Source organism: Esox lucius, chromosome 13, assembly GCF_011004845.1.
Source record: "Esox lucius isolate fEsoLuc1 chromosome 13, fEsoLuc1.pri, whole genome shotgun sequence".
Lineage (NCBI taxonomy): Eukaryota > Metazoa > Chordata > Actinopteri > Esociformes > Esocidae > Esox > Esox lucius.
The window spans coordinates 13,318,382-13,345,918 of NC_047581.1; the positions used below are offsets into that span (position 1 = coordinate 13,318,382).

Below are 27,537 nucleotides of genomic sequence, written 5' to 3' on the forward strand. Positions count from 1 at the left end.
GGGTTTCTGGTAAACACAAATATAGTAAAACGTGGACACACACATTTTAGGAATCTTGATCCTTGTGGGGAAACAAAAAAAATCAATTCCAAATTCCTTTTTTTACCCGTAACCCTAACTTCCAACTCCAACTCCAAACCTAACCACAAACCCTAATTCTAACCCTAAACCCAATTGTAACTTTTAGCCTAAACCAACCCCTAAGTCAAAAATAGTATTTTTCCTTAGATGACTTGTGAAATGCCCACAAAATACCACATTTTCCCTGTTTTACTATAGTTTTGGGGATTTTAGGTCTCCATCAGGATAGTAAAACGTAAACACACACAGGATTTATCAACCATTACAAGAACTACAAGCAATAAAGTGTATTCAAATTTTTTTTTCTATTCTGTTTTTAAGCCTATGTATAATTTTTCCATCTCAAAGTAAGAACACCCGTGAACAGAGACCATGTATAATCTTTGTTTATTGGTTACCCACAGTAGGCTGTGCTCAGTACTCCTTTTCAAATGAAAATGAATACTGTACAATAAACCCCATTGTAAGAAATTCTACCCACCTCTTCTCTTTTGCGCACTTTCTCCCAACTCACATCTTTAGACATTTCTACTTCAATATAACTTCCTTCTAATTCGACGTGGATTTGTGCAGACACAGTGTTTTGTCAAGCCAAAACAAAAGGCTTGTGTCCCAATGTGGCGCAGTGCGTGAAACAGAGTGATGTTATCGAGGTCACTCTGATCTAATCAGGTGTGAATGAAAGCGCTTGGCAGCTCTCCCAGCCCCAGCCTGTCGTCATCACTGGGAAGGCAGAGGAGAGACAGAGAAAGAGGGGGAGAGAGGGAAGACAGGAAGAGACAATGGGAGGAGTGTAGGACCGCAGCAAGCTAGCACGTTACAGGAAGATATGTAGATTTCAGGCTGTGCAGGACACCAGGTTTTATCCAGGCTTTACACTGGGTGGCAGAGAGAAGTCTCCCTAGCAAGTGAAACTAAACTAGTAGAGACTCAAATTAATCAGCTGCAATTATAACATCCGAATTTGAAATGTCCATTAGTATCATCAAATAGTGCAAATGTTCTATAATCTTTTTATTTATTTAAACAATTAGGTGAGATTTTGTGCCAGTTTCGTTATTACAGTGTAAAAGTGTCCTTTTTGTTCAAAATGTTTGACTAATTTATTGACAAAATGTATAGATATGAGAGTATACTGGATTGGCTGCTCTGACTGACTGAGTAGCAAAACTCTCAGAATGATTTTTCATAGCCAGTCAGTCACCCACACACAGGCCCGCCCCCACCAGAAGCCAGTCAATAGAGACTACTTTCAATGGTTTGAACACTGACCAATCACAGAGCCCTAGCACATGGCTCTCAAAGGCTAAACCAATAACTGCTCTAGCTCTTTCACACATGACTAAATGTGCTCCTGTCCATCAACTGGTTCATATATAGTTCATGCAAGAAAATGTGGAGCAGTTCAATATCTTGCGTAGCCAAGCTCTTTGGTGTGTATGTTTGTATGCGTTTTTGTATGTGAGAGGCAGAGAAAAAGCGTTTGAGAGAGCGGGGGCTGACGGAGGGAAGACAAACCGAGAGTTAAGAGTGTGTGAAAGAGAGATACGGCGAGAGAGGGGGGGATTTGTAAGGCACTTTGTATTTGCAAACTACTAGATGAATTACCATTGGAAACAGGCAGTGGATCAGACAGACAGACAGTGTGTGTGTGTGTGTGTGTGTGTGTGGGGGACAGATACAGAAGGTGGGAGGGAGAGGGGAGGAGGGAGAGGCAAGAACCCGTTCCCCTCAGTTCCACACCAACTTTTCATCGTGTGCACTTGAGGGAAGTTACTCCCCGGCTATGGAAGCGTTTTTCTTTTCTTCTTCCCCCCTTTTTTTTCCTTCTTTTTTCCCCCTACACCTTTTAACATTCGGCAGTAACATCGGCAGAACAAGAAAATAACTGAATAACTTTCCACTGTTGTTCAGGTGAGTATCACTTATTTCTATAAGTCTTCCTGTAGTTATTAATTACAACTGTTTCTCTCTGCTTCTCTCATCTTCCTCCTGTACATGACGTCTGTCTAACCGTGAATTTAGAAAAATATTCTTCACAGTATATGCCTGATTAGCACCATCTTTTATGCTTCCTTACTATCATCTCTCAACCAGGGCTTTCCTGTATTTGGTCACTGGTGGCTTAGTTGAATGGAATAGAACTGCAGTTGATGTCATGTTTATTCCCACCTGATTTGTAATCAGAGGATTTAGAAAGTAGATATTCGTATGAATTCTAGATGCCTTTATGAAAAACAGAGCCCATTTGTTTGTGCTTATTGTGAGGGCTATGCATGTGAAGGTATGTGTGTGTAAGGTACATGTAAAAGACAGCCCGGGTACTCCAAACACAGGCTCCGTGTCAGACCATTTGTACGTGTGAAAACGAAAGACGACGAGCTAGCGTTGGTTAGACAAAGTATGCGTGCGTGTTTGTGCGTGAGTGCTGTCTGAGTGAGTGCTTCTGTGCGCGTTTCCTTGTGTGTGTCCGCGTTGTGTTTCATAACGCTGGTTCCTGGGAATGTTGGCTGCGTCCAGCAGCGGTAGCAGCAGTAGTTGTTGTATGACTAAGAGGAACTGAGCCAGACACGGGGACAAAAGCCTCCAGCTTGGTCCAGACAGACACAGCCCAGGCAGGTCAGTCATGAGGGCAGCGGCTGGGTGGGGATAGGTCAGCCAGCTGCCTCTCAGGGTTCTGGAGGAGGGGACGCCGGGTTCGAGGTAAAGGAGGCCACACTTCACTGTGAGACCAACTCGTCAAAGGGAACGCCACTCGTGTCTCATTCCCTCTCCTCTCCCCAAGCCCTCTGACTTCTAGCACGCTGTCATACAGCGGAAACACAAAGCCGAAGTCAACCAGTTGTTTGAAAGGAATAATTCTACGTGTAAAAAGGTTTAGCACTGAAAGAGGAAGAGGAGTGTAGTTATGAGGAAGGCTGGTGGGATTTTCCAGCGGGTTGGGTGTGTGTGTGTGTGTGTGGGTGTGTGTGGGTGGGTGGGTGGTTTGTTGGAATGTATTGAGTGACAGGAAATACTGGCGGTCCCTTGCTATCTTTTTTGTCCTGTCTGCTTTTGTCCAAAGCCCTTAATCCACTACAAAAGCTGTCTGAGAGAGGGACTGGTGACACCAAAAACATTACCCAAATCAAATGAACAAACCAGCCCAGTGACCCAGAGGAAACAGACATTCAGAGGCTTATGACAAAACGCAAAAAAAAAAGTGTTAAAACATCTACAATCATACACGTCATTGATGATACTAGAAAAGCAGCTTAATAAACACATTCTATGACTCTACTGCTGATGGACTAACGACAGGAAGCGCAGCTTTTGACTCATCCATATGCATTGTTATGGCTCTGGCTCTGGAGAATGACAACAGAAAATAAAAAGTAGCTGGTACCACTTCCTCAGAAATGATTCAGAGAAACGCGCTGAACGCCTGATCCAAGGAGGAGATGCCTTTACATGTGGAGTCTTGTTACTTCGATACGCATCTCAGAGAGGTCATGAGGGAAGTCTGTCAGCGAAAAGTTCCATTCAAAATCTGCCAATGGGAACGCGTTACGAGAATCGATAAAAGGCAATCGATCAACTCGAAGTATTCGCTTTAGTCAAAACATAATTTTGGTCTGGGTATTTTTCTGTCAGAACTCTGGTGAATCACATTACGTGTTTGCTGGTTGGTTTTGGAGGTTGAGATATGAGTGGTTCTCGGGGTGTCTGGGTGCAGTGTAACTATGTCCTGATCCAGGACTGGACTTTGCTCTCAGGCTGGAGGTCAATCCTGTAGCCTGGTCTCCCTTCACCTGGATTAGAGTTGAAACCAGACAGCGACCACCCCCCCCCTCCCTTCCCGTCACCACTTCTGAACTGGACAATGGGGATTTGTTAGCACTCAGCCGCAAGCCTGCCGACACAAAGCACATAGCCACGCAGGCTAGCCCAGCCCCGACCAGAACGGCCCGGAGTCGAGCAGAGCGGGGCAGGCAGGCAGGCCGGGTGCCAGTAGGGGGGCCAGGGGGATTGCGGGAGTGGGATTAGCAGACGAGGGCTGAAGGTAGGGGGATGGGGTTTTGAAACGGACAGGAAATCACTGGCTTTGATGAAAACAGTGGCAGATTCTCGCTCTCTAAAACGGGGCGCAGAGGCCACCTCCAGGGCCTTTCCCCAGCCCGTAAAAACCCATCAGAGCGGAAAACGCCACCTCGTCTGTCATCTCCCCCTGGCCATGATGAGGCTGTTACAAACCAACATAGACACTGCACAAACACTTCAGTACATCTCATCTCCATCCTCGATCATAGCACTGGAAACCGGTTAGTCTGAATTACAGATGACCCATTTGCATAACTTACTTCGGCAAAAAACGCATACTTCAGGGTTTAAATTTAGAAATTCTGCATAAACATTTTAAAACCTGTAAGACCGTGGAAAATGTTCCAACTAGTGTGGTTCTTAGTAAAAGGAGCCCAGAAAATGAGATAAATTTGATGTGTGAAATCTGAATATTACATGCTTACAGTGAATAAAAAATGTCTGATATGTCATTGGCTTAACAGTTTCCTGAAAGAAACTGTGTGTAAGAATGGTTTCTTGTCATTGCCCTAGGCTAGATCGGAGATCACAAAAGAAACAGAGCATGCTCAACTTCCTATTCTATTCCTACAGAATTTCTGTCTGTCTACCTGTGCTAGAGTCCATGTTGGACTGATTCTTAGGCTACTTTAAAAAGGCACGGGTGAGGTCTGAATTAATTTCAATCTTTCAACGGGAATTTCTACTTGGAGCGTTGCGTATTATCAGAGACCATGAATCAGGAAACATGAATAAGTTATTAAGGGAAATGTTGTACATGGAAAAAAAACAGAGGCTCCGTCCTCCATCGCGGCACTGAAGCGGGGGAGCGAAGAGTCTAATGTGTGTTTGTGTGCTCACTGAATATCAGGGTCGATTAGAAGTCCCGTCTGGCTGTGTACGAGCAGATTAGACAGGGCTAGCAGATCTAGACCGCGGGCTGGTCATCTGCTTCCCTGACCCACATTGCTCTGATGTGCACGTCACTTCCCATTACAATGACCATCAAATGCCACATTACATCAGCTGAGAGGCCAGAGAGCCGCTATCCACACACGACATGTACCCTCCCCACTGGCGAGCCCAAATCCTGATATCCTAGCAATGTAACTCCACCGCTATCCTCTCCTGCCTCCATTTAGTTGGATGTAATGCTACTCAGCTCTCCTATAACCTGTAGTTGACACCGAGGTAAAACCATTCAGCTCTCCTATAGCCTGTTCTTGATACTGAGGTAACACTATTCAACTCTCCTGTACCCCTATACGTCACACTCACTGAGGTCAAGTCCATATATCAGAGCAGAGCTATTCCTTGTGTACTGGTAAGCTCATGACATGTATTTTTCAGCCCTACCCGGGTTTACAGCTGGCTGACAGAACAGGTCTGTTAGCAGACCTGACGGCCTGGCCCGGGATATAATTGTCAAAAAGCAGGCTCAGCAACAGATAAGGGCTGTGGGGAAAGCTCCATAATCAGCATGGATTAGCAGATGATAAATCATGTGTTCACAGAAGTATGCTGTCAGTGCTTTGAGGGAGAGAGGGGAAGAGAGGGGGAGGGAGGGGGAGAAAGAGAGGGGAAGAGCGAGAGAGAAAGAGAGGGGGAGAGAGGGGAAGAGCGAGAGAGAAAGAGAGGGGGAGGGAGGGGAAGAGCGAGAGAGAAAGAGAGGGGGAGGGAGGGGGAGAAAGAGAGGGGAAGAGCGAGAGAGAAAGAGAGGGGGAGGGAGGGGGAGAAAGAGAGGGGAAGAGCGAGAGAGAAAGAGAGGGGGAGGGGGAGAAAGAGAGGGGGGAGGGGATAAAGCTTGCAAGAGAGCGAGAGAATGTCAGAGGAGAAATTAGCAGTAAAAAGAGAGGCTGGAGAGAATGATATAAAGAAGTAGAAGAAAAGAAAACATTATTGATTGTAATTAAAAAATTTGAAATACAATAATGTTGTCTACCAGGTCAGCAAAAAAAGGAGAGCGTGAAAGGAGAGAGAAAATTCAAAGCTCTGCCAACACACCAGCTAATACAATCTTCTGCCTGTCAGATTACCTACTTTAATCCAGAAAGGTTTAACGCCTCTTAGAAATCTGAAAGGAGACATGAATTCAGCTGAGATTTACTCATGAAGCTAGAGAGGAGAAAAAGTAAAGAAAAGTCCCTGGAAACTGATTTAAGACTAACTAACTAACTCTCTGAATCAATGCTCTGAACTCTGCTCCATTGACCAGTTACCGCTCAACTTTGAATGTACAAGTTGATAGGCAGTCAATTTGTTTATTGAATGCCAGGCATGAAGGTAAAATTGAAATGGACAAACTCTTGTGTGCTACTGTGAAATCAAATTGTACATTTTGTGAGTGACACTGATTGAGCATTGGCTTGCCAATTTGCCAGGCAATTACCTGCCTGTGCCCACAGTCAGCTATCCATACACAGAACGATGGAGACTCAGTAATCAGGACAGTGGACTCCGTGATGAGGCAAGGACTAGGTTTCGGCAAGAGCTGGTGCTGTGATGCACAGACAGACTCCCGAGAAGAGACGCTCAGCTGTCTGACCGACCCGTCCACTGATTTATGGGTTTGTCCTCTGAGTTTGACACGGGATGATGTGGCACTTTGTACTGTCTGTCTGCTGGAGGAAGCTCCGACGACAGGGTGCCACTGGGCCAGAGCAGAGGCGCACACGTGTGCTACCGACATAGACAGTAGACAAAAGGGTTCCTGGGAACATCCAAGGTTGTCCTGCTCCGGCTTTATGGGAGAACAGGGGTTAGACTTGGCGTGTCGAAGCCTGCCGCAAGGCAACACAGCTCTGGGGCCAACTGAAAGGGTAGTCTATGTTCAGGTCATTTTCATGCCAGCTCACCCAACTGCCTCCCTGGTGATAACGGAAATCTGAAATCAGAGTTGCCTCGTCGTGTGAGACCTCTTTTCCCCTCAATGCTATTTTAAATTGTAACTACGCGAGACATCTCTCCTTCAAGCCCCGCCGTGGGTGGGTGGGTGGGAGGGGCATTGGGGGTGGGGGTGGGGGCGCTAAAGGGGGAGGAACGGGGGAGATGGAGGTCAGCTGCATGCTTTATTTATTGTGATTCAAAGTGCAGTGAGTGCAAACAGTCTGCGGGAGGAGAGTGGCTCATCCTCCGGGCCGGGCGATGCTGCCATGACCGCACTGCGTCTACGGAACAGATTAAAGTGGGGATTATGCGCAGTAAACAAGTGTCGTGTGACCTTTTGTTTGAGTCGGCCTTCGGAAAACATCTTGTTTGCGTTCAGATAAATATTTTCGGTTCTGTGATCTTCAACAATGTGACTTTATTTCAAGTAGACTAAACAGAAGTGGTATTCCAACCTGGACTTCGAGCCAATTCCATTCAATTATTTTCTATTCAACCCCGTAATCAGGGACTTATTTTAACATGGGACTCCAGGTGGGTGCAATTAATGATGAGGTAGAACTGAAAGCTAAGTCCCTGATTAGGGGTTTGCAATGGAAAAGTGGTGTGGAACTGGCTTCGAGGGCCAGATTTGAACACCACGGTAACACAGTCAAAATATCCCTCTGGTAATAAAAGAGAATAAAGTCAGGGATTTTGGTCCAACAGCTGACAAAGTCAGGGTTTAGGTGGCGTGTGGACCTGACCACTGAGAAGAGTCCCATCGAGACAGAGGTGACTGCTGACACCAGAGAAATGTCACCGCTAAATTCCTTAGACGCTAACAAAGGGATTCCTCCCTTTTATGTTAAAAATCTCAGCTTAACCACTTCTGATTAAAACAAGCCAGTGCTACTTCAGCTCTTAAAGAGGATGGCGATGCATTCTGAACACTCCTCAGTGGATGGCACCAGCAGGACTGGTTCCAGGTGACCGGACGTGTCCAGAACAACACTGTGTGATCAAAGGAGAACAGGTGATGATGACGGTACGTCAGAAAGAAGGGCCGTTCTCACTGGATACGTGGAGAAAGAGAGATTCTGTCCGATCCCAACACAGCGGCCTGTGGGTTTACACAATGGTCTGGGTCTGTGAGAAGGGAGAATGACAGCCAGCTGCAGCAATTGTGAACGGAGAGATGCTGATATACCCAACAACAAACAGCCCAGTCTGTGGACTGAATGGAGAGATGCTGATATACCCAACAACAAACAGCCCAGTCTGTGGACTGAACAGAGAGATGTAGAGTCTAGTACCATTCTAGAAAACTAAACTGCCCCTTGGTAAAGAATTCCTCTGGAGCTGCGCTCTTCTCTTAGTGTGAAGGGAGATGTTAACCGTGACCACATTGGGGGTTAAGATGGTGCTGCCGGAGAGCGTTGAGGGTTAACTCGAAGGGCTTTTTGGCATTAAAGATTAGAAAAGCCTTTAGCTTGTGAGCTGAGCATTGGAAATAAAACACCCGGAGCCTTGGCAGCGTCAGCGGTGGCACGTGGAGGGTTCTAGAGGCTTGGCGTAGCGGACCAGGGCTTGGCGTTCTGCCTGGGAGAGATCTCAGAGTAGTATTCCCTCAGCACTGGCAACCCAGGGGTGGTCCTTCCTTCCACCTGAGCTTTCCAGTCTCATATATCAAACATACTACAACCAGCTTCTGAACTGGGCACACCATAGCAGCTAGCTGTAAGAAGAAACTGAAAGCAATAGTTATGTTTTCATTGGGGATTTTCTATTTTAATATTAATGGACTTTTCTTTTTCCAGGTAGGTATGCTATCAACACATTCTTATTTAGGGCCACAACGTGGGAGCACTTTGGTTTATTTAGAGTTAGAACAACAGTATATTTCACTTTGTTGGCTGGAAGATTTGATCCAGCAGACTGGTAGTTTACTGGCCCAACAACCTTGACATAGTTTCTACCCAACCGCCCATTCAAAAAATAGAGGCAAAAGTTGTCGGATTTGAATAAATGGTGGCTTTGTAACACTGTCACTGATGGCACTTTAAAAATATTTTGTTGTTGCTGTCAATATTCTTAAAATATATATCCAGATGATTGTTGAGATCATATCAAAATGACAGTCATTTAATCTGTTGAGGTATTAGCTGTGGTAGACCTAAGGAATATTGTTTGCTTTATAAATGTTTTTGTGTGTTTTGAATCCAGAAATTACATCCAGAAAGCAAAATGAATGCAGCTCTTATCTCAAAGAGAGGCCTTTGGTCTCAGCATGACACCCTGCTACAATAAAGTTAACATCTGGAGATTTTTATTTCATATTTGAATAATAATGCTAGAATTATACAATCGAGGTATTAATTGGCCAGTAAAATGTTTTATATGATTTCTGACAAAGCTGACATAAAACAGTTAGTTGCATTTTATGGAACAAAAATAGGAGGCTGTCTCTTTACATGTTGTAATAGCTGAAATATTTGTCTATAACAACTTGCATTGCACATTTGATTTGAAAGATATTAGAGAACACAGTGAAAAGCTACCATTGCACCATAGTGTCAATCATAATGTCACTAACCCACTGCTGCAGTAGATCAAATTAAAATGAATCATAGGGAGGATGTCCAATTCTGACAGTTAATAAATGTTGACTGGCACTACAATTAAGTCATGTTTGGTGGATTGATTGAGTTTTCTCAAAAAAATCTGTAATGATGGACAACTCCATTTAGTGATTCCATGTGGTATTTAGAGGCTATACGATGAAATGGCACCGGCCCAGGTCGTGTGATGCTGACAGACAGTCAGAGATGTAGTGGGACATGTATGTCAGAACATGTCAGGCCGAGGGACACCAGGAAAACTATTTTCGAACTGGCATGTTGAAAGCGTCAGGTTAAGATCAGCTACAATTTGTGAAAAACGCCCACACACTTTCCCACTGCCAGAGGAAAATACACACAGTTTATTTAGATGTACAAAGCAGATTGTTCTTGTCTACTGCAGATTATATTAGATCGAATGTTCACAAGACACACATTGTCTGGCCTTGTTGCTTACTGACCTGTTTATGGACTTGAGCAACATGACGTCAGCCAGTCAGAGAGTACAGTGTGTGCCTTCTCATTGTCTGACCTCTGGAATGTGCTGACGGAGCAGGGTTCACCTTGGTTCAGTGGCAGAGTCACGGTCCAATCCCGTTCGCTCTGTGGCCCTGCCTCTGTCTCACACAACGACACTGGCCTGTCTCTCACGGGGTTACCTGGTTCACTGTCAGCCATTCACTTTGACAAGTAAACTGTCTACAAGTCTCAGTTCGGAGCTCCACCCAATTGTCACGTATGCTAATTGAAGTGAAGAATTGTACGGTTCAAATCAGTGACAGTAGCCTGAGGTGGTTTAGACAGAAATGGTGCACAATCATTACTGTCACATTAAAAATGAAGTATACTGTAATTAAGTACGTATGGGTGGATTTTGGGATCGCCTGTTGTCGGGCAAGCAGTAATGATGGAAGATCAGTCAAATGAAAAGAGGCCAAAGGGAAACAGACAGCTCGGAAAAGGTGTGGAGGTTCCAAGGAAGGTGGGGAATCACTGTTCACCTGGGAGTGTTAGTAGGCATGCAGGAAATGAGTGTGAAATCAGAAGGCTTTTCCATCCATTTTCTGTTTAATGGTTTTTAATCCGCAACAGTGCCAGATAAAATAATTTTCACAATTAAGATTGAACGGGAGAAACGTCAGAATACAGCGTCGGTACACTGTTTCAGAATACCAAAGGACATGAATAGTCTATTATTTCATAGCGGATAGGGGAATAGCAGGTATTTCAAAATCAGCCTGAAGCTGTAGAGACAAAGCCACTGTAGCAAACTCCAAGGTCTGGAGAACCAATCAATTATATCATTATTTTATGTTTGATGGAACTACCAGACAAAAAGTTTGTAATCCATTGCCCTTTATAGAGACAATCCTGAAGCCAAAAATGTGTCCAATTAATTGCATTGTATTTCATAATGTTTTAACCAGGCTTTGTATTCCTCACCCATCCGAAATGCCAGATTTGTGTGCAGAAGAGTAGGGGGGAGAAAAGAACAAAAGAGAAGTGTCTGAGATCCACACTGTGTGTTACACAGTTAAGAGGAGCAGCCGAGTGGGAGAGTGCATTAATAAAACATGACTGCTTGAGTTTCCAACCTCAAACAGGCTAACAAGCAGACAGAGCTGAGGCTGAGACTCAGAGCTGGGTAACAACAGTGCATCGGTTGTCGAGGATTTCTCTAGAACACTTGCTTAAATAACTTTCACGCTACGAACCCATTTCTCCATGTGATTTCTGGGGGGGTTTTACTCGGAGAGCCACCACTTGCTATTTTGGATTTCCTATTCATGCATATACTTCTCTGTCTGTTTTCCCCACAGCACAGCAGAGTGGGACGTGTGTGTGTGTGTGTGTGTGTGTGTGGAGGAGGAGAGGAATGTGAAGATGGAAGACACCGGGGGAAACAAGGGAGTGCGGCTCTGTGCTCAATGAGGTGAGAGTCTTCTTAGCAGTCACAAGTTTCCTCTCAGCAGCGGAAGAGGAAAATGACAGGTATTCACCACAGCTGCACGAACCACCACTCCAGGACACCCGACACCACGGCTCTCTCCTCCTCAACTGCCAGCGCCCTCTCCACATCATCAAGGAACTCAACGCCAGCATGGGTGGCGGGCATTGAATGGAGCTTGCCGGCCGAGAGCATAAAGCATCATGTGGGCGTCAGCATCACGTCCTGCACATGTGAGGATGTCAGATGGACGACTACAGGGTGACATGTTTGTCCTGGTGACCTCAGTAAACATTCAACGCTGTCGGTGAGTTTGAGCATCCGTCCAAAACCATCGACCGTTGACTGTACCCTGAGGTCCACCATTAAACAAGGCCGCCGGGCAAAGAAGGATGTGGTACTTCCTCTAAATCTCCCACGATTCACCTGAATCTTCAGTGAATTCCCATGCCGGAGTGGTTCCGAGGCCAAACGCATAAGACTGCAATAAACATTCATTGCTGTCGGTGGGTTTACATGAGAACAACTCACTGATCAATGAATGCAGACTGCGGTACAAACACCTCGAGGCCTTTGTTTTAGCTGGGAGTGTCGGGAGAACCAATAAGATGGCATAGTAAAGCAGGCGGTAATGTTAAAAGAACTGTAGTTTCTACCGTGGAAACACCACTGTCAAATATAGCTATGCTATTTTTTATAACGTACTGACATTTCATTCTTGCACATCATGATTCTTGTTTTTATGCACCCTTTATTTAAACTTGAACATTTGTTTTTAGATTAAAAGTCTCCTTTTCAGCAGAGTTGCTCTGGCCAAGATGATAGTACTAGAAGGCCGACTGCAGTGCTTTGCACACAGCAGGGAGTGTAACGCTTGCATTATGCCAAAACAAAAGAGCCAGAAATAGAGTTGGAACTCAGCAAATTGTGGTGAGAACAATTACAGGGGGAAGAACGCAGTACTTTTTTTGAAATATTTTCAGTTTCGGTTGAAGTCAACCTTCTCAAATAAAAAGTGAAACAATCAGAACGGTTGATTTTTTTTTTTTTTTTAAAGTTCATTACCCCTTTTCTTTCTCAAGGCAATAAAAACAAAGAAATATTCTCCTAGTAAAAGATTAACATAGAGCCAATAAGGAAACAGGCACTTCATTTACAAAAAATAAATATAAACAAGAATGCTTTCCAAATGAACACACAGTTTAAAAAATGACATACGGGTTCTTCTGACGGCTTGGAAACAGATGTTGACATCACAGACAGTCACACCTTCGGCTACTGGGTTGGTCCAAGGAACAGAGTATTAAAATGAAAACAGGCTACAATTCTTCATTGTATTGTGTTTCTATGGCCTAGACCGGATAATATTTCTGGCCCTAAAAACCCTGTTCAATAAGGGAACAGTTGGAGCTGATTGCCTGTGGACTTGGTGCAAAGCCCATCTGTCCCTTAGTAATCTGGTAACCTCCTCACTGTGTTCATTCAATACATTTTCCATAGTCACAATATTAAGCTTAACATTCAGCCATTGAATGATGCCAAAAAGTGTACGCTTCTACCTTTTATAAGATCCAACGTCTTCTTGATCAGCATGGTGGGAATGTACTAACCCTATTTTCAAAGAATAGCTTTGTACATTTGAATGTCAGAAACACTCAAGTGGTGATATGCAGCAGTGATCGGATTGCCTCGCCGATTGGTTATTGCTTATTGGTTTATGTGCTGCATTGGCACAGACCACCGACATTTTACTTCCACATTTTACCCAACGCCACCAAACTGGAGAAGGTGCAGGGGTATATCTGCCCTGTCAGTTACTGTAGAGGCTGTCTGCCAACCTCAATATAGAATTTTAATATCATATTTTAATACCTCCTCAGTACTACATTATTTCACTCTGTCCACATGATGCACACTGATAACAATGCTGAAAATGATTTAATGACAACGCCTCTCACTGTTTTAAAAGATGGGATGTACAAGACACATATTAATGACAGTGAATAGACTATCGTCACAATAACGTCAGTACTTTCCTCTGAGTAATTCCTCATAGGCTGGCGTCCTATAGATTAGGCAGTTTTTCTACTCAGAGAAGAGTGTTTGTGACATACATTAGCCCCCCGCACAAAAGCCAGCTTGTTTATCCCGCTGGAGTTCAGGCTTTGTCATCACACACGGTGGGAGTTATACGAACTGACACTAGGAACAGCATGACCCACTTCTGGGTGACCTGGAAACACTCCGCAGTCTTGACCCCCAGTCTCACAACACATTGCATCAAACAGAGGCAAAACAAAAATGGCAAGTTAAACAAATGTGAAAGCAAATGATGATAACTAAAGATGGAACAGAGGTCAGCACTCAGATGTTCACACTTCTGCAGCAAGACAGCTGAATAAAATGTCCGGCACAAACACTGGCATGGATAAAAAAAAAATACTGTATTTTTAGAATAACAGGAGATTACTATGTGCACAGAAAAACAGACAACAGTCAAATGCACAAAAAGGAAAATATTATTTCAGTCTCATTTCAGCAACCAGATTTGAAATAGGGATTTGGTCCAAAATAAATTGCTCAAGCATCTGTCTTTCTTCACTGTAAATAGAATGATTCGAGTCATAGGAATAAAGGAATACATCTGAAACAACCATAGGGGTTGGGCTGTATTCCAATATGAAGTGGAGATATAAAAATGAAAAGCATCTATCATCATAAAAAAGGGACAAAGATGGAAATGAAAAGCATCTATTGTAAAATAACCTCATCCATTGACGGTTATGTGAGGACAAAGAAAAGGCCTGGCCAAGTATTTCCATTTGAGTTGAGAGTTCACTGAGTCCGATCTAGAAATGGGAGTAATGTGCTGGGGGAAAATGTGACTACCACCCCCATGTGGATAAAACTCCACATTACAGCAAGGTTGTAAAGAATGTAATGTACTCATAACAGGCCACAAATCAAGAAGATTGATAAGAACATTTTTAGTAATTCATGCTAATCTAAAATGAATGGTAATGTTATAAAAAATATTAATTGGCAACATATAACATAATTCTGTTACATCATCTGTTGTTTACACGGAGCATGAATTAGTAGCTTTTGGCTCGTCATGCTCTGTGGCAGCACATAAAACCAATGAGGAGTTGAAGGGTGACAAAAGCCATTAAAGTAACAATACAACAGTTGAATGTAAAGAAAAGCTCTTTCAGTGAGCACCCTCCTCTAAGAGTAAAACAATCATTCAGGTCTAAGCTGTAACATTGGGCTACATCCCACATCCTAACTTCTGTTGGGTGATGGAATGGTAATGTAATGGTATGGTCACATGACATCAGCTCCCAATACCATCTAGCTAGCACGGCTAGTTGGATTACAGTCACGGTCACATGCAAGTTGGAACTAGGAAACCCCAAACAGATTTAGATATACAGCTCCAGAAAAAATGTGGAGCCCACTGCACCCTTTTCTTTCCTTTCCAAAAAAGTTGAAAAGGAAGGTTTTTAGTGAGGAACAGAAGCGTTCAATTGGCAGTGGTCTTAATTTTAACCTTTCTGTTCTTCACTCAAAACCTTTTCGAAAACGGTGCAGTGGTCTCTTAATTTATTTACGGAGCTTTACATGTACTGCTTATAACCAGTTAGTGTGTCAGAAAAGTTTCAAGTAGCGTGTGAACACGGCAATAATCCAACTGACATTATCATACAAATACAGGTAGTTGGAAACTACAGGGATGGCACATTGTGCTGACAGGCCAAGAAGCCTCCGATTAAGGGGAGACATTTATAGGTAGGTATTATTTAAATGCCACGTCAAGCTGGCAGCTAAATCCTCAGGGACGCTGGCTCATAGTCTTAAAACGAAGAACATCTGTCCCTTTGAAGTGCAAGGATCTTTCATAACCTGTCCTGTTCTTGAAGGACGGCTTGTATTCGAAGACACTACTGATCGTATGCGCAATTTAGCATGATGCTCACACATCTTAAAATGAAGTCTTAATTTATTTAATCCTTTTACGGATATGACCAGAAGAAACAGCTATTGGTTCAGACATCTCTGAACTGTAACAATGAGAGAAAGTGATAGTAAGCAAAAGCTGCAGAAAACAGTTGCTGATAGGCTCATGGCCAAAATGTTGTCTTTTTTATGTTGATTTATATTTTTGTTACCTATTTGTACTATCATTTCCTATTCTTACCTCTTTCTCTTGCTTATAAAAGTCTGCATTTCACTTATTGTATACACTTATTCTATATAACATTGGATTTGATATTTTCATTCTAGTGATCAACACAAGGAACTGACAAATCAAAGGCATCCTTTCAGGGCAAAGTTGAATAGTAACAGTTTTGCTAGCCCAGTTCCAAGATACTGAATGGCCACCTGGTAATGATTGACCACGGGACAGAAGGAGCCACTCCAGGCACCTGATGAATTTACAGAACCGGCAGTGATTGGTCAACACGGTCCACTGGGCCGAATAGCCAGGGTGAGGGGTGGGAGGTTGGAGGTCAGACTGGAGGGAACCAGGGTTTGGAGCCATCCCTGCTGCTTTGAGTGACAGATTAAGCTTATGTTGGTAAACACTTTCCCATCAGGGATTGAAAACCAATTTTCTTATAAAAGTTTATTAGCAATAAATTGTCTGAAACCATACTTTCTCTGCAAAGTACACAATGTGACTACACAATTCCATTAAAACAGTAATTACTGCATCTGCAAAAAATTTATCTGTATTCAAATGAATTAGCTTGACATGGTTTTGACACCACCAGGTTCACAGAATGACTACAGCAGCTTTTACAGGGGAAAAATGGTTCCAGCTTCCAAATTCCAAAACGCACACTTTCCTTATCTGCTGTTTTATAGGACTTTGAGTTGTGGCACATTTAGGACTTCAGCTACTGCGTAGTGTTGAAAACAGCTGTTGCTAACTCAGCTATTTGCCCCCTGACCTGTGTTTTGGTACCTGAATGGGGGTCTCTGGATTCCCACCCCTGACACAGCATTTACAAGCTCAGGGAGCCCGGTCTCAGCCCCTTGACCCTCACATCACCCCTGCCCACTTCATGCACCGAGGCATCCTGGGATGTGGATAGGCCAAGGGAGAGTAGTGGTATCCATTGGGATTCCCTGATCCCTCCTCCTCAAGTTTACAATCCAATCAGGCTTTGCCTCATAAATCCGTGACTCCTCTCCCACAACAATGCCAGCCTTCCTCTGTGCACCGGTTTAATAATTCCCCAAACTTCCTCCTACTGATTACTGACTCTCACAAGTTTATGGAGGCCAGGACACAGAGGCTGCTGAGAAAGTCCAGTCCAGAGGAGGGCTGTACACAAACAGGAGTCACGGTAGGGTCAGGAGTATCTGAACTGAGCATGACCTCTGACCTCTGGATGATACCACCTGGTTCCACAGTCAGGGCAAAGGGAATGGAACATCTCAAATGAACTTCCACTGAACCTGGAACTTAACATTGGACGACCCACCCACCCACCCCCCACCACCCCTTCCACTAGCCCCACGGAGAAGAGGGTGAGGCCTTTAAGGTCGTAGGCGCCTGAGTAAGGCCTGACCAGAACCGTGCTTACTAATCTGGACCGAAGGTTCATGCAGAGTAACAGCCATCCCAAGGACGGTGTGTACGACCTGATCATGAAGCTATTCAACGAACACACAGAGTATTCTCAGCAATTGTTCAATCCCATGATCGTTTGATAAAAATAAAAAAAAAACGGACAAAAGCTGTAACCTAAACAGTGACCATGCATTGCAGAAAAAGGAGGAGTAACATGCTACTTTGGAAACATTCTTATTATTTGGCCATATGAACCCTAACCACAGTAGTACCACAGTGTAGTACCACAGTAGTACCACAGTGTGTACTACACTGTGGTTGTCATCCTTTACTATGAGGACACGGTTACACGGACAGTCTTATAAAGTCATCAGACTCATTAATCATTAGAGGATATCGATCAGGCCAAAATCCATTAGATCAAAGGATGTAATGACGTAAAGCACTAAAATAATCCCAATCAGCTCCAGTTTATAGGCCTACTTTAGTGTTGCTTTTGAGGTTTCACTCTGCCTATGAGTTGTATCACAGTTTTCCTCCATTGGTTTGGCTCATTTCTTGAAACAGAAATTACATTCTCAAAACAACATGGACAAACCTCCAAACCAATTGGCAATTGTTCACAACAGAATTTAATTTCACATTCTTCTCATCAAATTGCAAATGTCTAAGTACATGTCTCAATGTCTCAGTACATCTTTGCAAATGATTAAGTACAGGTAGCCTACATTTAGCACAATTTCCAAGTAAATAGATCTTGTTGATCTAAACGGATTGTTGATTCTCAGTCTAATGGTTGTTCGCCCCAAAAAGAGTCAGCATCATTTCATTGTATAAGTCATCACATGTCTGTTCAATTGTCAAAATTAGTCAAGAACATAATACCATGAATACCATATATGAATCCCTTGGAACATTTGATAAATTGATTACAGCAATTGACAGTCAGGTGAAACTAGAACTTGACTAATGATGGAGGAGTTTCACACATCTCAGATGACCAATCAAACAGTATGTTTAGTTACCTGACAGTTTCTGTCCATGACTGTGAATGCTGCCAAACATGTATGTAAAGAGCTTGACCATGCACGACCAGTACAATTTCTGAACATGGAGGCACCTGGCCAAGTAAATGAACAAGGGCAACTGCCTGCTGGAGGAAGAGGAAGAGGAGGAGGAAGAAGAGGAGGAGTAAGGGTGTGTGGTGGTGGAATAGGGGGAAGAGGCAGAGGAGCTCAAAGACACTGTGCTGTCCCGGATGAAATTCGGGCCACAATTCTAGACCATGTCATCAACCATGACCTCACAGTGGCGGAGGCAGGTCACGGAGGGCAGCCTAATGTGCCTCGCTGCACAGTCTCCTCCATCATCCAAACCTTTCCCAGGGAAAACTGGTATGTAGTCAGTCAATGATGGAATTATATGTTGTATAGGACAGGACACTGTGCATAAAGCAAGAAATATATTTATTTACACATTTGCCTATTCATTTAGTGTGTGTGTGTGTGTGTGTGTGTGTGTGTGTGTGTGTGTGTGTGTGTGTGTGCGCGATAGACCTACAGTAATATCTTCCCTCAATGGGATGTTATGATACTAAAAATGACAAGAAAAACATTGGAGAAAATAAACTATGGAATCGTTTATTTTCTACAGTATTGATGATACAGTTTACAGTAGTATTCCAGTCACTGCGCAGTGATGCATTTGGATTGTGGTTACTGTAAGTAAAACAACAATACAATTACATAGGTAACTCATTCTGTAAGGAATACATAAGGTATAACATTCCTATGTACATTCCTATGTAATTGTCTGTAACTGTAGTGTATGACTCTTCTGTATGACTGATTTGATGTTTTATTTTTTTACGCTGTTGTAGAGAATAATGGCATTGGAATGAAACGAGACCAATCACATCCTCGTGTCTGTGGATGAAGCTGGCTTCAACCTGGCCAAGGGCCGAAGACATGGCCGTAATATTATTGGCCACCAGGCCACAGTTGCCAATAATTTTCACGTTTTTTTGTTTGTGTGTTTATATTACAGTATATTATGCTGTATACATTTTCTTTTTACTCTGATGTATGGAAGTTACGTATGTGTGTGAATGATAATGGTTACAATTTCCTTGGCAGTATGAGTGCAATGTGTGATGTGTTTTTTTTTTTCAGTTTTATACACAATTGTATTCTGTTAGCTAGACAAAAACCAGTACAGTAAACATTGTCAATGAAGGACTGGGCTAAGACTGAAAGGTGGACATGAGGGATATTTCAATGGTCCTCTGCCATAGTGACAAAACATCTAAGCATTTTGACTTGCAGTGCTTACACAATGCCAAAGGGACGAAGCATTTTTGGGGCACTGACTGTTTAAATGAGAAGGAAATTTAGTTTTGACACATGAGTGAACTGTTTTGGGAGAGATCCGGGCGATCCCTTAGAGATAGGGTGAGAAGCTCGGTCACCCGGGAGGAGCTCAGAGTAGAGCCGCTGCTCCTCCACATCGAGAGGGGTCAGCTGAGGTGGCTTGGGCATCTGTTTCGGATGCCTCCGGAACGCCTTCCTGGGAAGTTGTTCCGGTCCCGTCCCACCGGGAGGAGACCCCGGGGAAGACCTAGGACACGCTAGAGGGACTATGTCTCCCGGCTGGCCTGGGAACGCCTCTGTGTCCCCCCGGAAGAGCTGGAGGAAGTGTCTGGGGAGAGGGAAGTCTGGGCATCCCTGCTTAGACTGCTGCCCCCGCGACCCGGCCCCCGGATAAGCGGAAGAAGATGGTATGGTATGGTATGAGCTTTTGCAAGTGAGCAAAAGTGTTGTGCTGAACTGTAAGAATGTTTTGCCCAATGATCTTTTGAGAATGTAATTTCTGTTTCAAGAAATGAGCCAAACCAATGGAGAAAAACTGTAAACACAATATGTTTAGTGATTACTGTTCATGCAGAAACTGGGGCAAGCATTACATCCAGGCTGATGAACACCTTGCCCCTCACCACTAGAGAGGGCTATTTATCCAACTTTCATATTTGCATTCAGTGGCCATCATACGGTAAACGTCTGTGTCATACAGAAGCATCTGTGTTATACGGTAAGCATCCGTGTTATACGGTAAGCATCCGTGTTATACGGTAAGCGTCCGTGTTATACGATAAGCGTCCGTGTTATACGGTAAGCATCCGTGTTATACGGTAAGTGTCTATGTCATACAATAAGTGTCCGTGTAGTACAGTAAATGTCCGTGTCATGCGGTAATTGTCTGTGACATAAGGTAAGTTGCCGTCCCCACTGTCCAGCTGCTGGGGGAATGTTACAGGCCCAACATTTGACAATGAACAACCTTAATGTCACCAGTCACAAGGCACACTATCTGGAACAGGTTGTTCTCAATGAATTCTGAAGAACAACAAAGGCGATATGCAGACAGGAAAGCACATTGATAATGTTATATATAAGATATAACATTGATAAGATATAACATGCCCACTCACCTAATCCATTCTTCTGTTCGGCTTCCAAGGGATGATCACCATAGAAGCCTGGATAACAAATGAAACACAACAGAGGGGTAATCAGACGTCACTTACAGAAAATACACTATATAGTTTTGCTGTTGCAATGCATTCATCAAGTTTAATATAGTGCGAGAGCCTGTGACTGGACCAAGCGTTCAGTCTGGAAATCCAGACGCCAGTGCACTTCTCACGTCACCCACTAAACGATAAGCCGTCATTCAGACATGCCACACCGTGTGAAAAGTGCACCCCCCCACCCCGCTCGTGTCAGCACACCGCCCTGCTATCAACAGCTGTAGACCCCTGACCTGACACACGCCAGGGGCCCCCCCACACCCTTGAAAGAACCCCTAGCATATGGTGTTCCAAGCATACACACCGCACAAACCCACACACTGCACAAACACATGTACTGCACAAACTCACACACTGCACAAACCCACACACTGCACAAACACATGTACTGCACAAACTCACACACTGCACAAACACACACACTGCACAAACACATGTACTGCACAAACTCACACACTGCACAAACACACACACTGCACAAACCCACACACTGCACAAACCCACACACTGCACAAACTCACACACTGCACAAACCCACACACTGCACAAACACATGTACTGCACAAACTCACACACTGCACAAACCCACACACTGCACAAACACTTGTACTGCACAAACCCACACACTGCACAAACTCACACACTGCACAAACCCACACACTGCACAAACCCACACACTGCACAAACACATGTACTGCACAAACCCACACACTGCACAAACCCACACACTGCACAAACCCACACACTGCACAAACACGTACTGCACAAACCCACACACCGCACAAACCCACACACTGCACAAACACATGTACTGCACAAACCCACACACTGCACAAACACATGTACTGCACAAACTCACACACTGCACAAACACACACACAGCACAAACACACAATGCACAGCCGCATGACCAGCTCAAACAAACAGTGCCTTCATAAAGTATCAAGAACCCTTCACTTTCTCCATAGGAGTAATTTCTAATTGATTCAATATTTTTTTGCCATCAATCTACGCACAATTCCCCACAATGACACCGTTTTTTTATTAATTTTTTGCCAAATGTGCTTCTACAAAGTAGTGAATAAAGCATATGATTTCTCACTTACAAGACATTTCAGTTTCTATTTTCAATAAATTGGCACATATTTCTAAAAAGGTGTTTTGCTTTGTCATTATAGGATGTTGTGTGTACATTTTTTAAATCTATTATAAGATCAGTCTATAAATGTGGAGAAAGTAATACTTACTAAATACTTTCGAAAGCATACTCATCTCTCTCTCGGGTTCTCTCTCTCTCTCTCTCTCTCTCTCTATGCCCCCCCCCGACAAATATTTTCACTATCGATAATTCCTCAGCTTTTGTAGTCGAATATTCGACCCCACCCACTCATGCCAAAAAGAGAGGTACTAAATAAAATAGAAATGAATGTAAACTGTAATATGTTATGCAACAAATTCAAAGTTTTATTTAAAAATGTAGTTAACCACCTCAATAACGTTTTAGTATAAACAACAGGGCTAGATATACTTTTACTCGGGAGACTTTCAGATTCAGAAATGCCATAACAGCAGCAAATAACCTAATGTACAGGCCTGTTATGTCATTAGCATATTATAACAAATTATTTCTTTCAAATTGTTGTTACAGGCTTTTCCAGTAATAACAATTGCAAATGAACTAAATAACTTAATAGGAATAAACCAAACAAAATCTGGCTAGCGCATCCATGTATGCAAGATCTTAACAGAAATGTAAAGAATAATTTGGTATATTATTATGATAATTTATTCTTGTTTAGAAAATGTTCCATGTCCTCATGCTCCAGGAGTGGACAAGTAGGCTTATGTGATCTGTTGATTATCAGGCCCGCAGCCGAGAATTGTTTTTCACCCTGTACAGATGTCGCTGGGATGCACAGGTAGCGCTTTCGCTAGCCGTGAACATTTCCTGTACTTGGCCGTTAGCCAGATTTGTTTAGTCTATAAGACATAACCCGTCATTACTTCCACCAAGTAAGTCAATCGGAAATATAGATTTTTTTTGTAACTTTAGAAAATTTGATTAACTTGTCAATAAATGCCATCCATGTCAAAATGTCAACTATTTGTTCTCACCCCTAAAACACACACACAAACACATTTAAATACAAACAACAATTCACTCATTCAAACTCATTCTCACTCCATATATTTACAACAATCATCAGGTTTACAAAATAAGACCAGATAAAACTTTAATGACAAATTATTCTGTTCTAGTGAACAATGAGACAGTCCTAGAGAATAGAAGATAATGGAGCTCCAGTGTGTGGTCCCCTTGCTAATCCTCCTGACACCTGATTGACCATTATGGCTTGGGGCCGAGAGGGCTTCAGCAGAAACCTACTGAGCACCACAAGTTTCCTCTGCTCCAGCCCATTGTGTGTTGACAAAAAAGGGCTGCGTCTTTAACCTTTCAACTATAAAACCCCTGCAACCTCAGGCACGTCCAGCAAACATCTAAATCTGTCTTCCTCAACTCTGGTCATCAACTGGTTATTTTATTCTACCAGGTAGTAAATGTAATTACTATGCTCTCACGGGTAGAATGAAAACCAGCAGTCCTTTGGGGCCTGAGGTCTGGAGTTGAGAGCCATTGATCAAAATAAAATACTATCTCCCGTCCTTTCACAGGCATGCTTAACAGAGCTCTCAAACTAATAACGAAAACCATCTACTTGTCATTGGCCACAGCTCTGAAACAAGTAACTGGAAACAACAACCCATTCACCTTCGACGGTATCGGGGCATATTACCATAACCAAAGTCACTGGATCATTTCTACACTGAAGATAAGAAATGATCATTACCATGTTCTACCATAAAGAGACACGTAGTTTGTCAACTCAGGTCTAGCTCCAGTATTCCTTTGAGTTTAGGGATTATCAGATGCCCTCCAGGGTAGGTACCCATGCTGATTATCTTCTCAGCTGTGATGACCGGCCTCCCACATGGCTGTAGTTAATCACATTATCTACGTTACAGGGTGTGAGCTGGGGAACCCAATGCTTCAGCTTTCCTCTCCCCAGCCATCCCCACTACAGGCAATGCAAAACAACCTCATCAAAATATTCTTCAAAACGTGAAAAATGTATCCTGGAAATGTGTGGTATATAAGCATTCTAGGTCTTCACTCGCAGAGGTATGACAAACAAGGAGAAAAACAAAACATTGAAATTTGAAGGAGAGTCAATCTTTTCTTTAAAAAATGATTTTTTGAGAGTAGAGGCTTCTTCCTGAATTCCCATGTAAGCCAAATGTATGCAGTCTCTTTCTGACAGTCAACTCATGTCAACTCACTTCGATATTGAATGTGTGTGTGTAACCTTGATGTTACCCCAGGGTTTAAAGAGAATTATTTGGGCATCTTTCGGTCAGCTCTAAGGCCGAATTTAGTAGGACCACCTGTCCTTTGTAGATTGCCAGTGGTCTGGAATTTTCTCCATTTGTTGATGATCTATCAAACAGTGGAATGATGTAATTCAAATTGCTTGGAAATTGATTTGTAACCTCTCCCAGACTCGTGGGCATAATTAATTCTTCTTCTGAGGTCCTCAGATAGCTCTTTAGATCTTGACGTCTAATCTTTACGCAAGTCTACAGTCTCCCAAATTACTCTCGGATTTTCTAATCATATGCATTGAAATGATTCATGAATCAACATTTTTTTTGTGATTTTATAGGTGGGGATATACTTACTTATTCCGCATAAAGAGTTTGCATTTCTGTTCATTTTAATAGCATAAATGTTTTCCTTTTGTCGGATTTGTTAAATTGGGTTAACTTTATCAATGAGTTTGGTTGGAATTTAGCTCACCATTATTTGCCTTAGCAGAATCACCCCACCCCCCCCCCCCCCCCCATTACAAAATGGCCCCCATGTCATTACGTCTTCGCACCCTGGTTCTCTTCACTAACATCCACCCAGCCTGTAGATCAGTCCATCACTGCCCCAGATGGCCGCTGTTCCGCTTGGCCAGTGGAGGGGCACGCCACCCTGTCATCTGAGTCGAGTGGCCCCTACCTGCCTGTCAGCCCGGCCCTGGCCTTATCTCGCCAACACACACCCACATCTATCACATGTCACACTGGAAGGCCTGCTTGGCACCGAGGGAGGGTGCATATAGAGGGGGAAAGATGGAGGATATGAAAGAGGATTTGGGAGAATATCAAGAGCATTTCCTTGAGTCCTCATGTCTTCTGTCCTCAAATATGATTCATCTGATTGGATTTTAGAAATAGATGAGGAGGGAGTTCGGATTTGAGCAGCTAAGGAGGTTTTTGGCACCTTCACAATTGTCCTCTTTTCATGGCCGCGAGTAAGGCCTTCATATTGCCACTCTAAGCATGTATTGAGGACATTTGTTGCATTACAGTTAAATTCGGTACTGCAATTCTCCAACTGAATGTTAATACTGTATTGCCAAATGTATTCATAACTACCACACAATACAATCACTCCCCAAATTGTCAGAGTGAGAATATTCACAGTAGGCTACGGTCCATTAATAGTAGACTAAAGGTCAATTAATAGTGGGATGTCATCCATTAACCAAAAGCTGTGGTTCATTGGAAACAGACAATTTTATAAAGGTACCTGTTTTTCATGTGCCCTCTTTTTGGTTCTGTCCACTTGCCTTTCACTAGCCTCGTATAACTTAACTTGCCATATAGTCAAACTTAATTTCATTCCTATCCAATCATTTCCTTTGGTGTTATTTAGTTAAATTCCCAAATCGAAATGCTATAAGAGACGTGGAGAAATCTGTTCTTGTGCAGTCAAGTAAAACACAATACATTGTATGTGCACAAACTTGTTTCTAACGAATGACCGTCCAGCTGAATGGTAAGTGACATCATCATGTCTTCCCACAGTGACAAGACACTGAAGGGAGGAAGTAACCACATTCCTCGCCACATCTCTGTTTACACTACATTACCTGAGCAAATTAATCATCTGCTATGAAAAGCTAGTGTGGTGACACAGATAAATAGCCGGTGGCAATGTTCTCTCTTCCTGTTTCTACAGACAGTGAAGCATGTCTGCGAGGAGAGTATCTGTTTGCCCTCATCACCATACTCTGGAACATCTTGAAGAAGCAGATGGGGAACAGAGAGCCAGATACACCCGCCACCTGATATTTGCAGGCTCAGTCCGTATTCCCTGACATTCAGGCTGAGAGACATGCATGATAAAAAGGTGTTTTTGTTGGGATTATAAAACAGGGATGTGACCCCTCCTTTTAAAAATCAAGAGACATGTACGTTGCCAAATTAGATGTTCTAAAGCATGTGCAAATTGCAATGACGTGCAATGAATTTCAAGAAGTAAACTAAACTCTGTTGTTTGAACGTCTATGCTGTTACATTAAAACGTCTAGACTATAATATCTAAAATGGATTGTACGTTTTACTGCCAGATTCTAGCTTTAAGTTAAGCCAATTGATGTATATATGTCTGTTTTTAAGACTTTAAGAGATTATGTATATTCATTGCAAAAGTCACAGAAGATTATATACAGCTCCAGAAAAAATTAAGAGACCACTGCACCTTTTTCTTTCCTTTCCAAAAATTTTTTCAGTGAGGAACAGAAGAGTTCAGTTTGCAGTGGTCTCTTAATTTTAACCCTTCTGTTCCTCACTCAAAACCTTCCTTTGCTTTAATCACAATATACTGTACATACTGTGTTATTGTTTAGTATTTATACATGTGTATATAGATGTATATATTATTATAATATATTTTTAATGCACTTTGACATTGTTCTTCTATAACAAAAAAGTGGTTTACATATGCAATAAATTATTATTATTTGTACTGATTCTCTAAACAAACTTCACTTACTTGCTGTAGACCTCCCTTAACTTTTCATATATATCAGCTGCTGAACCTGCCCCCTCATATTTACTCATTATTTGATTGTGGTGATGTAGCTCATCACTGCCTAATATTTCTGAGCAGTTTTTTAAGTTAAACAAGTTTGGTTTGTGGTAACAAAAACAGAACACAGTCCACACACTTTGCATCTGGCCCAAACAAGTTGCATTTTAACCACTTATGCAGCAACATTTGTGATGTGATACCACATTGTCGACTAAGTTGCTGAAAAAGAACATGTAATTGACTGCTGTGTCAGGCAAATACGCTACCACACAACTGATATATGGCATATAGTAAATTTTGTTCATAGCTTTTTTGAAACATTAAACTGAATGTGCTGTCTTTTCACTTTAGGTTTGAATGACTCTGCTATGTTAGCTAAATAATAATAGATATTGTTGGACAAATCATGCTAGTTTAATGACTGCCAAATCTAATACTACTGTATTGTTAATTGTGATAAAAAAAACTATGATGCAAAAAAAGAAACTGTGATCATTGTTGCACAAAACATCTAGATGTACAACAGTAGGTTGCTATGCACACCTGTGTTGCTCCTAACGCAAAGCTCTGTGTACTTGGTCCTTCATGTTATTTCAACTGTATTCCAATATAAATACAGTTGCAGTTACTTGTTAATTTGAATAAACCTTTGGTCTGAAACAACACTAGTTCCACAAATCACTTCCACTATACGTTAGAAACCACTCATGAGCTTTTCCCGCCTGTGGGAGTCACAACATCCCGTCACTGAAGACTTGACATTGAGTCTGATTAACATCCTCACCTTTATCACAAACAAGGGGCTAAGAATATTCACTATGCCACAGTGGATAGGAGATGTGACAGATTGTAGAGGGAATCAAGGGTTAC

At 42.7% G+C, this 27,537-nt stretch overlaps 1 protein-coding gene and 1 long non-coding RNA gene across 2 annotated transcripts in view; one reads left to right on the forward strand and one right to left on the reverse strand.

Moving 5' to 3' along the window:
* The window catches only part of nr6a1a (nuclear receptor subfamily 6, group A, member 1a), a 95,514-nt gene that overhangs the window by 57,787 nt on the left and 10,190 nt on the right, over window positions 1–27,537 (reverse strand). Inside the window, exon 2 of the mRNA XM_010876206.4 lies at window positions 20,646–20,693. Within this exon, the coding sequence (XP_010874508.1) occupies window positions 20,646–20,693 (48 nt within the window). The remainder of the gene's footprint in view (window positions 1–20,645; window positions 20,694–27,537) is intronic.
* Window positions 1,504–26,285, forward strand: LOC117595446. The gene is made up of 3 exons (XR_004576732.1): window positions 1,504–1,995; window positions 11,447–11,881; window positions 25,813–26,285. It is a non-coding gene; the product is annotated as an uncharacterized LOC117595446 (long non-coding RNA).